Source organism: Marmota marmota, unplaced genomic scaffold (genome assembly GCF_001458135.2).
Source record: "Marmota marmota marmota unplaced genomic scaffold, marMar, whole genome shotgun sequence".
Classification (NCBI taxonomy): Eukaryota; Metazoa; Chordata; class Mammalia; order Rodentia; family Sciuridae; genus Marmota; species Marmota marmota.
The window spans coordinates 11,158,568-11,176,195 of NW_026000211.1; the positions used below are offsets into that span (position 1 = coordinate 11,158,568).

The 17,628-nt window shown below is 36.4% G+C and overlaps 1 protein-coding gene across 5 annotated transcripts in view; it reads right to left on the minus strand.

Moving 5' to 3' along the window:
* The window catches only part of Snx25 (sorting nexin 25), a 130,448-nt gene that overhangs the window by 4,964 nt on the left and 107,856 nt on the right, over positions 1-17,628 (minus strand). For 4 of the 5 annotated variants that reach the window (XM_015486148.2, XM_048791887.1, XM_015486147.2 and 1 more), the window contains 6 exons: positions 12,943-13,074; positions 10,434-10,574; positions 7,707-7,820; positions 5,867-6,031; positions 3,929-4,046; positions 681-747 (listed from right to left, as the gene is read on the minus strand). In XM_015486148.2, coding sequence (XP_015341634.2) covers positions 681-747; positions 3,929-4,046; positions 5,867-6,031; positions 7,707-7,820; positions 10,434-10,574; positions 12,943-13,074 — 737 coding nt within the window. The remainder of the gene's footprint in view (positions 1-680; positions 748-3,928; positions 4,047-5,866; positions 6,032-7,706; positions 7,821-10,433; positions 10,575-12,942; positions 13,075-17,628) is intronic. The other variant, XR_007343372.1, reaches the window with a different exon arrangement.

Sequence of the window (17,628 nt, forward strand, 5' to 3'; positions counted from 1 at the left end):
AGTTACTAAAAATTCCAATAATTTCCTAGAAACTAATATTATTGATAATGAGTTTTTAGTAACAGACTCAGGGTTTTCATAAATAAGTGGCCAAAATGTGGATCATTTTTTATGAAGTTTAGAAAGATGTAAACATATATGTAAGTATGTATACATACATATGTATGTGGATAATGTAACTTAGATTAGAATTTACATATGGCCTAGATAGACCCATATACCCCCACCATGGATAATAGATGTTAACAAGAAGGACTGACATGTTAATGCTACCTTAACTCTAAAAAAGTTAATACACAGTTTTATTTCCCTCTAAGAAAATATTTGCCATATAATGCCCATCCTACTTTCATTATGCCTTAGTGTCTAAACCTCGGTCTAATTCCTATTATATGACAGTAACTAGTCATCTTGATCAAAAAGGAGCTCTGTAGAACCCAATCCTCTGACCACTGTCAGTCAGAATACTGATACTAACTCAAGCTTTTATCATCAAATTCACCATGCTTTCTGCAAGAGAAATTCAGATATTTTCTTCCCTATCCAATTTTAGAATCATATCAGAAACATAAAGTAAGAGAAAGATACTTATAGTTAAATCATCAGGTGGGTACTATACTATACAGTACTTGGACTATTCAGTAGGGCATAGATTCAAGTGTTAATTTTGTAACACTCACTTGTTGATGGTTCTTCCAAAAGTGACCTGAACGAGAGCAATTAATGTTCTTCTCACCCATTTAAACACTAAAATATAAATCAAAGGAAAACTCATCATAGGATATCACAATTAAGACATTTTCATAGCTGTACAAAGCATAAAATCTTACCACTTAATTCAACTGTAGACCTGATACTATGCTTTCTGCAGAATTTGGATCTAGCTAACCAAACTTCTGCTCACTAAGCACCTAATGAGAAGAAACCTAAGAGTTTTTGTAGCTCTCGATGGCTTCAGAAGAGCTAGGTTAGCAGGGACAAACAGTACTTTACTTCCTGTGTTTATGAATACTGGCAACAATGCCTGTTCCTTAGCAGACAGTGTGATTTCTACTGCAGATTTCTGACTGGATAGCTGAACAAAATTTGCTAATACATGGCTCTGAATGAGAAACATCTGTAGTAAAATGTTGACAAATATTGTGAAATATTAATGAAGTGACAGTTCGAACTGCTCGCATTTGAGTAGTAGTTTGTATATTGTGTATTTTACATATTTTACGTGTTTGGGGGAAGAATTGTGAACTGTAAAGAGTGAGGATCCTGAATGGGATGGGGATTCTGCAATCTCCTGTGCTGCCTCTGAGAGCAGCTGAGTATATATCCCCTTTTCTGAACCTTCTGAACCTCATTTTTTCCATCTAAAGAAGGAAAGAATTAGTGTTCACTTTTCTTACTTGCTCTGAGGTGTTTTTTTTTTTTTGTATGTGAAGGGCCTAAACTTTTCTTATTAACATAGAGATATATTTTATAGGTGAAGAAAAATATTATGAGAATATATTACACCCACCAATTGGAATATAAACTACATTTTTCATTTGTATGTTTACCTCCAGCTACTGTGATGTTTGGCTACTGACACATGAGGAAATGAGAAATTCAGACTTGGCTATAATGAAGCCACAAGTACAGGCCTCCTGTACCCAGCAAGAAAACCTAAAGGACTAAATCACACATGCCTTTGCACAAGGGCAGCCACACGAGTAAATACAGACCTGCCTCTAGACTAAAACATTCTGAAGTCCTTTCAAATTTTTTTTGAATGGCTCTAAATGTCCAGTTAAAGTAGTATTAATCCTCTAGGAAAAAGTCAAGTATGAGAGTCAGAACCAGGTCTCAGAAATGCCTTAAGCTTCTTCATGGAATTTGCTGGAAGGCTACCAAGCATGTAGACTTGTTCAAGTTAGGGTGGCATTCAGGCTGGGATGAGCATTTCTGTCAGAGATGATAACTTCAGGCTGCCTTTCTAGGGCAGAAAAGAGGTAGCTCTACCCAGAGGGTGTGAGCACAGTGCAGCTCTAGAAGGAATGCCTGACTGCAGAGTGGCTATAGAAAAGGCTGTATTACTGGCTCCTTTTTGTATACTGAACAAGAGCAGGAACCAAAACTGGTTTTGCTAAATATTCTCTCTCATCACTGATATTCTCTTTGTCTACTATTATTTCTTATCCTTCTCCAGTCCCCAACCACCCCCATAACAAAACAGTCCATGTCTCCTTTCAAGGTTTCATTTGTTCAAAGCTACAGAGGCAGCTGCAGCAGCACAAGGATTTTGCTGATGGCAAATATATCACACCTCATTATAAAGGATGTTCTATTTATTCCCCTCTGAAATGTCACTAGCAAAAACAAATGTACTTCTGAGCAGGCATTTGATGGAGAGTGTGCAGGATACAAAGAGCATTTTGAGCCCTACTAATCTCTCTGCGCCTATCAAAAAGAACACACCAACAATGGCTTGTATAGTGTGTCCTCATTTTTATACCCACAATGGGAAACTGGGAGGATTCATGACTTCATATGCAGATTTCAATGAGGGAGAGTTAGACTTTAGATTGAGCACTATTTTTTTTCTATACTGAATCAAGTTAAACATCAGTGTACATCTCTTTTTCTATAGATACATTATGATAAACATCAATGTAACCTTAAAAGTATCTAAAATATGGAAAGACTATAGACAGTTTATTTGAAGAAATTTTTAATGCCCAAATGATATTCTATCTCATGGATATTTCTCTTTTTAAAAAATATATTTTTAATTGAAGATGGACACAATACCTTTATTTTATTTATTTATTTTTAGGTGATGCTGAGGATTGAACCCAGTGCCTCTCGTGTGCTGAACAAGCACTCTACCACCGAGCCACAACCCCTGCCCTGGATATTTCTTAAGTAACTACCTTGTCCATCCCCCACCTCTAAAGTTATCTTAGTTCTAATTTTTGTTAATTAAATTATGCTAAAATGAACCTCTTTACATATAAATCTCTGCCTTTAATATAGAAATAAATTTCATCTATTGCTTAATGTAAATTACATTTTTGGATTCCTGTTAGTGTAAATTCACTGAAGGCAGAATCTCTACATTTTTGTTTCTCTAAATGCACTCAAAGGGAGAGTGATTAAAATTATATATCTTCTTAGCTTAGACTTAGGAGAAGAAAAAGTCCAATGATCAAAGATAATTCTGGCACTTAAAATTTTCTTGCCTATTTACTCATTAGTGCATGCATCTGGGCATTTTTACTGATTATCTATTATGGATAAGACATTGTAGATGCTAAGGATTAAAAGACACATGATGTATTCAAATTTATAACAGAGCTTTTTCATTTGCTAAGAATTTTTAAGTGACATGTTTAGGAACAAATGAAGGACCAACTTTGCTCCCAGGGAAAAGATGCTAATCTGAGTATATAGAGCCCTTGTGTCTTCTAAGTATATCTCCTTCAGAATCACTAGGGTGGGATTTCTCAGCCTCAGCATTAGTCATTATGGACAGGCTAACTCTGTTGGGGGTGCTGTCCTGTGCACTGTAGGATATTCAGGAACATCCCTGACCTCTACACACCAGACGCCAGCAGTACTCCCCACCATAAGTTGTGACAACCAAAAATGTCTCCAGACATCACCAAATGTCTCCACTCCCTACATTGAGAATTACTGCTCTAAAGGAAGAAAGGAGGCCAAAAAATAGGTCCAAAAAATAGGTCCCTGGCCACATGCTATACTAGCATCAAAACTGCACCTTTAGCCAAGATTGTGTATTATTCTTCTATGCAAAATAGTTTTTGTATAATTTTTAGTAATATGGCAATAAATACATGAATATAAATACATATCAATCGTACTTCAGAAATAAGGAGACATTAAATTAGTCCCACTTAATCAGTAAATAATACTAAATAATAACAAAGAGGCTTACTTCCTCGAAGTTCAAAAATCTCCCCAATTAACATGAAACATGGTTCAGCCAAGGAATCTTTCTTCCCATCCACATCATCACCATAATCTGACAGGTCACTGTCCTCCTCCGTCTCCTCCTAGGGGTACAGCAAAGCCACAGGAAGCAAGTCACTTATCCAAGAAAATTACAGAGTTGTTGTTGTTCTTCAAATATAAATTCCAAACTATTTGCTCATGTTTTAGCTTCATAAAATCCCTCAACTTTTATACAAAAATCTATCTATTTTTCAATGTGGAGGACAAAAATCTGTCTGACCTCAGGGAAATGTAAGATTCCAAAGCCTAATTCAAAGTTTAAAATAAGCTAATTAAAAAAACATTCAATGGTATTAATAATCAGTGCATAGGCAATTTAGAGTTTTCTAAAAATAAAACCATTTTGAGTTTTAAAAGTAAAGTTTAACAAATAATTTTACATTCACTGCTTTTTTTAAAATACGTGAATTTTAAAGTAATGCAGTTATTTTTTAAAGCTCTGCTTCAAGCTTTTATTCTGTACTTCAGCTATTCTCATTTTCTGATCTGCATGTCAGCAAGTTTCAGTTCAAAATTTCTTATGTCAGGCACCAGGCTAGTGAAAATGAATGCAATGTGGATCCAGACTTTTCTTGGCCAACAGCCACCTGGAGAGACTGATACATACACAGGCAGCTATTTTCACCAGATTGGATGAAGTATTATTACAGACATTCAAACACCAGCCAGTGTGAGGACAGCCGAGGAAGCCATTCTCGTCTGCACGGAGGAAAAAGCCCAAGTCGTGGAACCAAGCAGCCGACAGGACTTTGGACCACATCAGGAGAACAGAGGAAAAGACTGAGGAGAATTTCTGGAAGAAGGAGGAGTTCTCTAAAAACAGCTTGGCAGAATTCCAGCAACATCGAATGCTTCAAAGATGTGGGAGGAAGGTGAACAGTAGAGGAAGCTACTGACCCCTTCAGATAGTACCTTCAGAGTGCTTAAGCCATTCTAAGAGGTTCTGGCATAAAAGGGAGGTAACGGAGGTAAACTAGCCAAGTCTAGACAGATGAAGGAAAGAGGTGGGACAGTAGCTGGGGAGGGAGGCAGGTCCATAGACCTGAACAGAGGTGTGGATATGTTCTATGGGACACATAGGGATCTCCTGGCTCACAAGGTGGTAAAGCCATGTGCACATTTTCATGGCCAGTTCCTCTATGCAAACCCATTAAGCCAATCCTGGTGAAGAGGCATGGCATTTGCCAATGGACTAAGAAGCAGCAAAATTTCAGAGATGGTTTTATGCAATTTGCTACAGAGTCAAACAAGGGGCCTCAGTGACCTACACATGAGTCAAGAGCCTGACATCTAGAATATGAGACTGAACATGTCTACAGTTTCTTTCTATTCATTCCATTACTCATACATATTGCTGACATATTCATCTTGCTTCAAAATATTCCACAGCTCTCTATTTCCTGGAGATAGTTTAAACTCCTTAGCCTGACATGAACCCTGCCTTCTCTTCCATTAGAGCACCACAGAAACCCTCCAGTCTAGTCCAATGACCTACTGACCATCCCACAAACACATCCTTCCTCTGAACCTTCAGTACTGGTCCAACTACTCCATAATGACGGTCTTCAATCTGCTTCCCCATCCCCAGGGATTGTCTCCTATGGAACTTCTCATCCACAGTTCACTTATTCACCTTGTTTAGTAATCATTTTATTTATGCATCTTAACTTATCCAGGTGATTAATAGGGGAAGACAAGCAGATGACCCAAAATATAACAGAGATAATAACTGAAGATGGACGCATTTGTTCTTTCCCTTCCTTAGTAATATGCATTTGCTAAGATTCTGTTACTTCAAACAGCCTTCAAAAAAATATCTACTTAAACATGCTACAAAAGTGGTAGCCTTTGGAGCACTCACCTCCTGATGGGAGAAGAAGTCACGGGGAAGTTTTTCCAAAAATGAGGATAATGAAAAAGAGTTTTTTTTCCCCTGCACATCAATGACCTTGAGGTAGTCAGGAGAAGGGCTCAAAAAGGCATAAAGTGCTTCGCTCTGACACAGTCTTTCATCTGAAAGTAGCTTCTGCAGAAGAAAGAGGATTAATTACTCTAGATAAGAAATGATCTGTGCTGCTGGGAGCTACTACAAGTAAGGCAAACACATACTCTGCAGAAGACTGGCATGGATATGTGCAGTAGCAACTCAGACATAGGAAAGGAAATTAAAAGTGAGGGACACTTAGGTTAAAATTGATTGTGTCATGAATTTACTTTCATCATAATTCTGAACTTAACCCCTTCTCTCCACAATGAACTATATATAAGATCTATTCTCAGTGATATTAATAGCAAATAATCCTCACCAGGGTGAATTCCCTAATCACTGCCTGTAGGAAATACTGTGCAGATGATGGAACTCACTCAACTCTGTACCACTTTGAGCAACAAAAAATTTCTACTTTACAAACAACTCATAGATCTAAGGGGCCACTGCCTTTGAAAGATAACATTCACTCATCTGTGTTTAGGTAACTTAAATGTTTGCAAGTTATTCATGAATACCATTACACAACCTTTCATGGCTATGTTCAGACTTTGTACGTCTGCTGAAAAAGGAACTTCTGAATTCCATGGTGGCCCTGCCTGCCAGCAACAGTTTCATTTCACTGTGATCCACCACCTTTGAAACAATGCTTGTTTACATAATTACATAACTGTTTTTATTGGACCTTAAGCTGGAAATTATCTAGAGTTCTGAACGTACATATCTGACCTAGGGGAGATGAGGGCAGAACATAAATTGAGTATGTTTATGTACAAATACGATAAGACAGTAAGATCATCAATGTAATGACAAAAATGTGTCTATCATTCAAAGTATAGAATTTAAGAGTGAATAAGCCAATGAACTATTACCATTTATGATGGTCACTACCAGAGGAGATGGAACACTGTGGAGCAAAGTATGCTTCTGATAACAGCAACTGGGACAGTGATGAGGTTTTTTTAATCTCAGAGGGATTAGTCCATGAGGCTTACAATCTGTTCAGATGGCAAATGACCTGACACATCCTATAAATCCACCTAGAATAACCACTTCTGAGAGGGCTCAATATTATGAAACTGGGGCCAAGGGAAAAACACCCCATCACCACCAAAAAATAAATGAATAATTAAAACTGCAATGAACCACCAGCTAAGAAGTAAAAGACAGAAAATAAGTGTTAATGAGGATGTGAAGCAATGAGAACCCTTACATGTTACTGGTGAGTCTACACTCACATTGAAAAATTACAATCCTTAGGTATTAACATATATTCTCCAAACAACATGCACTAGAAAAAGCCACCCTGTAAAAGCCTCAAATTCTAAATACCCATCATCAATAGAACAGATAGAGTGTAGTGTGTTCACACAAAGAAAAATCTATGCAGTAATGAAAATGATCTACAACTAAAACAACACTTGCATGAATCTCATGAATATAATGTTGAATGAAAAAGACACAAAGGAATGTGCACTGTATATTTTCACTTACATCAAGTTCAAAAATAATGATAACTATTGCTTAAAGTCAGGACAGTAGTAAGTTTCCTTTGGTGGGGATAAGCAATGCAAAAAAAGCTGGCAGCTCCTGACAGTAAGTTTGGCACAGCTGGTGAGAACAAAAATCAAACTAGCAAGCTTTCAGGACAATGATTACTTAACTCCAAATAACTCATTTTCCTTTTCATATCTAAAACTTTTCACTTGCTTACCTGTAAAAACTTATTTAATTGATTCTTTGACTTTTCCATAAACTTGTGATCTATAGATTTGAAAGGCAGCTTGCTAAGAGAAGGCAACTGGACTTTTTTAATAGAAGGGACACACTGTAGGAGAAAAATTAAATGTTAGTGTTTTAAAATTATATCTTAACCTTTTAAAAGATTTAGATAATTAGAACAAAACAAATATCTTCCTCCTATACTTGTGCCTCTGAGATTTAAGATCTTGAAAATCTATCCACTGTAACTGGACTTAAAGTATCTGGACGAATAGTGCATTTGATGGAAAAAGTTAAAGCTCATCCCCAGAGATAGAAATACCTAGAAGACATGAAATCATGAAGCTAGGCTGATAATATGGAGTTGTAATAACATGCACAGTAGCACGTTATGCTTGGTATGAAAACCTGGTTCACAAAATTTTCCTACTAGAGCAGTATTTCTAACATGCTTGTAAACAAAGTGACCCAAGTTTAAAAAAAGAGGGGGTGGGGGAAAAAGCAAACTTGGGTTGTAGTTTTATTATGCCCTGCAATGTCAAACTGTAGAAAGTAAATACATTAATCATAATAAGATATATTAATAATTAATAACAATAGATTGCCTGTTATGGATTAAGTCATACATTCTATCAGACACTGTGCTAGAAATGTGGAATGTTATTTCATCCTTATAACAGTTCTATGAAATTTTAGGGAAATGAAACAGACAGTGAGAGCTGGAAGGGAAGAATAAAATCACCAGGACCCAAAAAGGTACTTCCTGTCACAGCTGCCAACAGAAAAAATTCTCACAACAGGAAATCTTGCAAGGTAAGAAATGGCAAGATTAAGAGAAGAGCCCAGCCATCAGTCCACAAATGAGGAAAGATGATGAGACAAAAGGATACATACAGCATTTTCAAAATTTGTTTCTTGTAATGCTTTAGTGTAATTATTTTTTGTTTCCTAAATACATTTAATTTTATGAGTACATTTTATTTCAAAATTGCCCCTAAATGCCTTTCCTCCTTCCATTTTTATCAGCAACTAGCTTGATACTAAACTTTGGTTTCACAAAGGTTTGCCACAGGGCAAACAATGCAATTTTCTGTAGTATCAATTTTACTCAACAATTTTGGGAAGAATTTATTCTTACATTCAGATAAATATTTTGCTTTCTAGATTGCTGGAGTGACCATAGTCAATTTGAGAAATGCTGTAATACGTATGGCATTTAGTTTGGGATATCATCCTTTAAAAAGCAGTTGAAGAAGTTTCATATTCAGAAGCTAGTGATTAAGAGAGTTTTAAAAAAATCACCTTAGGAGACAAGGTTAAAGGAAACAGACATATTTCATTTGCAAAAGAGGAGTCTAAGAGGTGACCACAAGAGTTTTTCCAGTTGTAGTTAATTTTGTGCAAGACAAAAATAGACTTGAATTAAAGTAGAAATGACTGAAGAGCTTTTCATTGCTGGGGAAACAGCAATTACCTCCAGTAGGAAGAGAGTTAGAGAAGATTCAAGGCCTGAGGAAAAGTAGGAGAATAATAAACTAAAAGCAAGATGATCTCAATTTGCTCACTATGAACATGTCTAATGACAGACAAGTCAGTTAATTCTGGAATCAGATATAAAATTATCAAATATAAAAATTGACCTAGATTAGTGGCATGCAAACATTTTTGACTAAAACCCATAGTAGGAAATGCATGCCACATTGCAACAATAAGGGGCTGGTGTTGTGGCTCAGTGGTAGACTGCTTGCCTAGCATATATGAGGCACTGGATCCAATTCTCAGCATCACATATAAATAAATAAAATAAAGGCCCATTGGCAACTAAAAGATATTAAAAAAAAAAAAAACAAAAACAAACTAGCATTGCTTTAAAAAAATACACTTGTCCATGGGCTGGGGTTGTAGCTCAGTGGTAGAGCACTTGCCTTGCATGCATGAGGCCCTGGGTTCAATTCTCAGCACCACATAAAAATAAATAAATAAAAATAAATATATTGTGTCCACCTACAACTAAAAAATAAAAAATACACACATCCATATGTGAATCTTATACACACATATAAAACAAAAGTGAAACAGTGGTCATTACTGCGACTATTATTATTAATAAAACACAATAATGCCTAATATATGCCACACGTTCTTCTAAATGCTCTGTATACATTTATTCCCTTAGTTCTCACAATAACCCTGTGAGGTAGGTGAACAGGAACTATTAATATTTCTATTTCACTGATGAGAAGAGTATAAAAAGATTGAGTGATGAACCCCAGGCCACACTTCTTAAGTCTCTTGGTGTAAAGCTAGGATTCAGAGTCGAGCAGTCTGGCTCTGGAGGCTGTGCCTCTGTTAGTAAATGTGAGGGCAGCCAATATACTTTACTCTCCTGCTATTGCTGTAACTCATAATTGGTTTCACTACTCATTAAAGGGTCACAACTGGCAGCTTCAACACCACTGGCCCTATGTGATCCCTGGTCACTTGTAGCTCTGAGGCTCTATGGCAATTTACAATGAAAATCAGACAACTGTCTTGAAGGATCAGACTAGAGTTGGACTTATGAGTAATTTCCAAATGTCAAGCTGAAAATGTCACTGTGCCAGTATCAACAGCAAAGAGAAAGACTAATCAGTTTTCTTAATGTGTGAAAACTAGAATGAGCTCTTAAATCTCTTTGTGCTCAGTAATGCTAGAATCTTGCATTCATGAGTATTCATACCTCACTGAGTTTCCGGTGTAAATTCTGAAACTCACTGAGCCTTCTTGGGACAGTCCAGTTTTTAGTTTCAACTCCTCCAACTTCTTGTAGGCTTACTGTGACAAAGTAACAAGGCATTTGCTCACCATTCTCTTCTGTAACCTTGAAAAAAAAAAAGTCAAAATCAACAACCTAAAGCAAGGTGAGAGGATGTAGTAGGAAGGTTTTAAAATGTCCTCTGAGACCTCCCTCTCCCTGGTGTGCCCTGCATAATGCCTGGGTCTGTGAACATGATGGATTGTATTCTGACAATTAGGTTATGCAATATGGCACAAATCTTCAGACAGAAGCTATCTGGGTGGTTCTAACCTAATCATATGAGCCCTTTTAAAAGCAGAGAGTTTTTTTCTGGCAAATAACAGAAAAGGAAGTCAGAAAGTCTGGAAGTCCAAGAAGGAGGCCAGAAAGGAAATAGACCTCCGATCTTCAACCACAAGGAACTGAATTCTGCAAATAAACCTGAAAATCTTGGACACTTTCTTTTTTTTTTTTTTTTTTTTTTTTTTTTTTCACCCCCAGAGGCCCCAGATAAGGACTCAGTCTGGCCAATGCCTTGACTTCAGCCTTGTGATACAATGGACAAAGAACTATCCATACTGTACCTATTCCTGACATACAGAAGTGTGAGGTGATAAAGGGTCCTGTTTTAAGCTAAGAAATCTATTATACAGCAAAATAAAACATATACAGTAGGCTTAACCTCTTAAGTGTACTTCCCTGAAAAAACATTCATAGCAAGCAAAGAGTTATCAGATAGTGAGAGCCTCTTTCAGGGAAGGCTTGAGGGCCTCCTCAGTTCATATCAGGACTCAATAACCCATGATTGCTGTTTTTGTGAAATTTTACATTGTGAAATCTTACAACTTAATTCTCACACACATGTATACATGCCTGCCATCATAATTCAGAATAGGCCACTATTATTTTTAACCCAAATAGATAAGAAAATACATTGAACATTTGTCTAAATTAGTATCAAAAACTGAATTAGAGAAAAGGAATCAATAAGAAAGGCAAAAGAAAGAGATGCAAAGTTTACTGAAAAAACCCACTCTGCCCTGTGAGGTAGGGAAACTGTCCCCCCACCCATATGGACGGGAAAGTAGAGGCAAAGACAGGGTTATGGACTTTCCTAGGACCACACATCTAATGAATGGGTCCCCCAGGATCAGAAGTCAACAGTCTGGCTCCATGTAAATGCATCTTCCACACATTTGTATGTGAGATTGCTTTGTGACTGCTGGCTGTCAGGTGACTCCGCTGTTTCCATTTCCCTTATCTTGTCAGTGACAAGGACCACAGCAAACCCCAGTGTAATGGCTGATTACCAGGGCAAAGTACCTTTGGGGATTTCCATTTCATCCCTCCCTCCTTCCCTCCCTGAATATCTGACATACTGGAAATATACAGCTCTAAGCAATGCTGAGGTGACAAAATTTGTGTTCTTTCCCTTCAACAGGTTTCCTCTACTACCCTTTGACATTATGTACCCTTGAGCCCATCACGTTTCTAGATTTCCCCCCAAATAATAACTTCATCTGCAATTATCAACTAATATATTTTTCATATGGTATTCCAAGGCCTTCCCTGACCTCTAAAAAGGTATACTGTCCTATAGCTGCGCTAATGGGAGTGCCAACAAGTGCCAAAGGGCATTTGGTTAAACTCTTTCAGGGAAGCTCTTGGAAAACTGCTTTGTTTTATCATCTATCTAGAAGTGAACTTAAGATTGTGAATTTTAAGCCCTCCCCCAGCAGGAGTGTCAAGTCACTCATATGATAGCAGAGAAGAACAAAGACAGCCATTTGAAACAATGACAAAGCAAAACAATAACACTACCTTCTCAGGATATTGCTATCTGTACACAGTAGACATGATTTTTGTCTCCAGGTTTCCACCTGAGTTACAGTGGGAGTTGTCATGCCTATAAGCATCTTTCCTCCGAAGTGAAATTAGAGTCTAGTTTATGTAACTGCACACTGTTATCCCATATCTCTCAAAGAACAGTCAGGTAATTAAAAGGGAAAACATTCATTAATAAAGAACTTAGAATGTCTGAGGTTTAAGCAATTCAAGTCAGCAAGATGGAACAATCAGATGTACTTAAATTTTTAAAACTCTTAAGTTTCAAAAAGTACTTTCCATTTTATTTCAATCATCATCGGAAAAATAAACTGGTCACTCAGGGGCATTACATGCTCTGATAGCAAAGTTGCTTGCAATTCTAGTGAACAAGAGCAACTTTTCATACAAAGCAGGGTAAGATCAGATCTGTATCAAGCAGCCTGTGATAGTTACTAACTCCAGGCAAAACTGAGTGAAAATATTGAGGGAAGGAAGACAGCAGACAAATATGGTCTAAATGAACGAGTAGAGATTTTCTAGCATCAGTTTTAATTCTCAAGAACAAAATTTTGCCTTGTAAAGTCAAACTTTAAAATAAATATAGGGCAAAAGTAGTGAAGTCTACCTCTCCACTGGTGATGGATGCTTTCCACAGGCCAAGGTTCTCACACCACCAGTCTGTTCTCGCCATGTGCAGTTGAAGGTCTGTGCGTTCTTTCTCTATTAGAATTATTTCATCCTTCAACTTGGAAACAATCTGCCATAGGAAAACATCCTGAGAGTTACGAAAGCACTTAAAAAGCTATGCAATTCAGCAAAGTGTCAGGATACAAAATTGACACACAAAAACCAGGTGTGTGTTTTATATACTAACAATAAACAATCAAAAAAGGAAATTAAGAAAACAATTCCATTTACAATAGCAGCAAAAATAATAAAATACTGATGAATTAACCAAGGAAGTGAAAGATGAAAACTATAAAACACTGATAAGAAAATTAAAGACAACAAATATTTACAAAGACATCTCAAGTGCATGAATTATAAGACTTAATATTGTTAAGATGTCAATACTATCAAGAGCAATCTACACATTCAATGCAACCCCTATCATTATTTCTATGAATTTTTTTTTTGTAGAAATAGAAGCATCCCATCCTAAAATTCAGGGAGCCCCAAATAGTCAAAATAATTTTGGAAAAGAACAAAGTTGGAAGATTCACACTTTCTGATTTTAAAACAACGCAGGACTGGCATAAAGACAGACCTAAGGACCAATGAAATATAAAAGGGAACCCCAAAGGAAACACTCCCCTATACAGTCAAATGATTTTCAACAAGAGTGCTGAGACTATTCAATTGGGGAAAGATGCAGTTTTTTCAACAAATGGTGCTAGAAAAATGGATATCCATGTGTAAAAGATGAAATTGGATCCTTATCACATAAAACCTGAAGATGGATCAAAGACAGTAGCTTAAGTAGTATAGAATTATAAAAACAAAATAAAGTATAGGGGGAAAGTATCATAATACTAGATTTGGCTATAACTTTTTGGCTATGATACTAAAAGCATACTCAACAACAACAATAACAAAAATAGACAACTTGGACTTCCTCAAAATTAAAAACATCTGTGAATCAAAGAACACTATCAACACAGTAAAACGGCAAACCATAGAATGGGAGAAAATATTTATAAATCATACATCTGATTAAGCTTTAACATCTAGAATACAAAAGGAAATACCTAAAACTCAAAGATAGCAAAAAACAACCCCCCCCAAAAAAACCCCAATTAAATAAATAAATAAAAACAATTACAAAATGGGCAAAGGATTTGTATAGACATTGCTCCAAAGACGATTACGCAAATGGTTAACAGACACATGAAAACATGCTCAACATTACTAATTAGTAGGAAAATGCAAATCAAAAGCACAATGAGGGCTGGGGTCGTGGCTCAGTGGTAGAGCGCTTGTCTAGCATGTGTAAGGCACTGGATTTGATCCTTAGCATTGCATAAAAATAAATAAATAAAATAAAAGGTATTGTTTCCATCCACCAAAAAAAATTCAATTTCTCACTCATGAGGAGGAAGAAAAAGAGGAGGAACAGAAAGAATAAGATAACAAGTATTTGGAGGACATGGAAAGACTAGAACCCTTGCATACTGTAAAATGGTGCAGATGCTATAGAAAATAGTATGATGGTTCCTCAAAAAATTAAAAACAGAATTATTATACCCAGAAATTCCTCTTCTAGGTATACCCCCAAAGAAATGGAAACAGAATCTCTTAAGAGATATTTATATATTCATGTCTATAACATCATTATTCACAATAGCAAAAAGGTGAAAGTAAGCCACTGTTTATTGGTGGATGAATGGATTAAAAAAACAAAATGTGGCATTCACCTGCAATGAACTTAAAAATGAATAAAATTCTGACCTATGCTACAGGATAGAAGAACCTTAAAGGCATCATGCCAAGTAAAATAAGCCAGTCATAAAGGATAAATACAGTATGATTCCAGTCATCTGAGGTACATAGAATAGTTCAATTCATGGAGACAGAAAGTAGAATGGTGGTCCCCAGGGGCTGGGAGAGGAAGAAATTGGAGTTATTCTTTAAGGGATACAGAGTTTAAGTTTCTCACAATGAAACAAATTCTGCAGATGGATGGCGGTGATGGCTGTAAAACAACATGAATGTCCTTAATGCCACTGAAATGCACACTTAAAAATGGCTTAAGTAGTAAGGTCTGTCATATATTTTTACCACAACTTTAAAATATAAATATATTTAAAAAATTTTTATGCTTGCCATCATCTTGGATCTCTTTTATGAGAAAACCTACAGGGTTATGTAACTTTGCAGTTTAAGGACTGCAGCTTTGCCTCCATAGGAACTCTCATGAATATGCAGTGTCTCCCAGGTTTCTTTCCTTCCTCAGAAGGCCTAAAGGAAAGCCCTCCCGACTGTGCCCTTTTATCACCAAAAAGGGCTGTGACTACTTCTTAGACAGCACTTCTGCTGGATGAGGGAAGGTGTCAGGCTTTGTTCCACAGTGACTAGCACAGCATTATGCATTTACTCATCATTTCCATTACTGAGATTCTTCCTCGTTAGTGATATACTCCCAATATTGACCTAGAATTGGAAAGTTTGCTCCAGTCTCACAAAATTTCTCTAGAGAAATAAAACAAAATAAAATCTGGGCACTGGATTTCAGAAAATCAAGCTAAAAGGCCAACTAAACATCCAGTAGCCAGTGACACTGTTAGTGCAGAGATGCGAGAAAAGAGGAGTGGTCAGCAAACTCCTGACTTTCTTTTTTGAGGGAAAGAAGACTATACCACTATTATATGCATAGGGAAATGGTCTCATTCATAATTAGACAGTTAGTCCACAAAAGTCTTTCTAGCACAAGATTTTTGTGGGGTGTGTGTGTTCATTGCTAGGTTACTAAAACCTTTTCAATATCAACCTTAAGCTTTAAAAAGTCAATTATCAGATATTTTATTTTTTACCAATGTGAATGAAGGACATAGAAGGAACACAATGTGTCCTTCTGGGGAAAAGTACCAATTGCCTTACATCCATGCAGCCCTCTATGCCCAGCACAAAACTGCTGGAAAGCAAAGTGCTCCCTGAAGCAGCCTGTGGACAATTGGATTTAACAGGAAATGTGGACTATCTTTGCTATGATCATAAGATTAGTGTTCAAATTAACCCATAATAACAGTGAATCGCTCCAATCTCTTGAGAATTCCTTCATGTAATTACAGCTCAGAATGTTTACTCCATGATTATTAGAGATTCATGTAAGAATAGCTAAAGAATAACTTTGAATGAAATGATGAACCAAACAGAAAATAATGAAGATTTTTCTAGTTCATCTTTCATACTGCTCCCTCAAAATACATTTTAATTTATAATGAGATGAATCCAGAATAAGAAAGACAACTGTTCTTAAAGAACACACCATATTGCAGATACTGATCATTTACCGTGTCAGCTAATTCTACTTATTATCTCAAAGATGTTTCTATCAGTGGGAAAACTGCAGGGCTTTACAAGTTCTATATGTACCAACTGGGGGGAATGATTCTATTTAAGGGGGGAAATAAACCTCTCTTATAACAACCCAGGAAAGCTGAATTTTTTTTTTCTCAGAAAATCTTTAATGATTACTAAAGTGTCTTTCATACTAAACTTTCTTTTGCCTGATAAAATTTATTTTCACTACTTGGAATTAAACCTATGGACACTCTATCACTGAGCTATATCCCCAGCCCATTTTATATTTTATTTTGAAACAAGGTCTTGCTAAATTGCCTAGGCTAGCTTAAAACCTGTGATACTCCTGCCTCAGCCTCCTGAGGAATTATAGGTGTGAGCCACTACACTTGACTCCCATATAATTTTTAAAAAATCATTACTAACAGAGTTTATACACCTTTGCAGAACTTTCTTTTTGTTTTTTTTTTCTTCTTCTTTTTTAAGGAAAACTCACTGGTTTAACTAGATAATAGACAAATAGATATTTTGATTATATAGATTGTGAATAGGCACAGAACACATTGTTTCCTTACATTTTATTTCAGGAATATTCTCTTATTACAAAAGCATTTGAATCTCCACAAAAGAAGTACTAAGTACTAAAGAAGTGCTAAAGAAGAAAACCCAAAGTGATCCACTTAAATTGTTTTATTCAAAGTTGCTCTGTTGGCCAGTTTGAAACCCTCACACACACATTCAGGAACTGCCAGAGGAGACCCATTTGGCTGACCAAAGAACATAAGCCATATCCTGTGAGAAAAAAACTCCTTGTTAGACTCCAAAGAGGCATAAAGACAAAGCAAAAAGCTGCAACACAGCTTAGTCTGAGAAATGCCAACTAGCAAAATACTATTTACATTTTTAAACTTTCAAATTTTCTTGCTTTTAGAAAAGCAACTTATTTGTCTTCACAATTCTGTGAGATTTTCTATTCTTGTGTCAGTAGGAAAAAAAAATTTTTCCCCCAAAATTTGTCCTTGAGTATTTAACTTACTTCCAGAAATGACTTCAGCACAAGAGAAAGCTTAAGCCTTTTCCCCCCAAAGGTACTGTTGGCAAAGCAGAGTCAACTGTAAGCAACTGGTCACAGCAGATGACTCAGAAAAAACTCCAAATCAGAAAAGACTAAAAACAAATGCTTTTCTAATTCTATCCTAGAAGCAAAACCAAAATAATACAAACAAAAATGGAATTTGCTCATAGTTAAAATTCTTTTTTAAAGAAATTGACACTTTTCAACATAGAATGA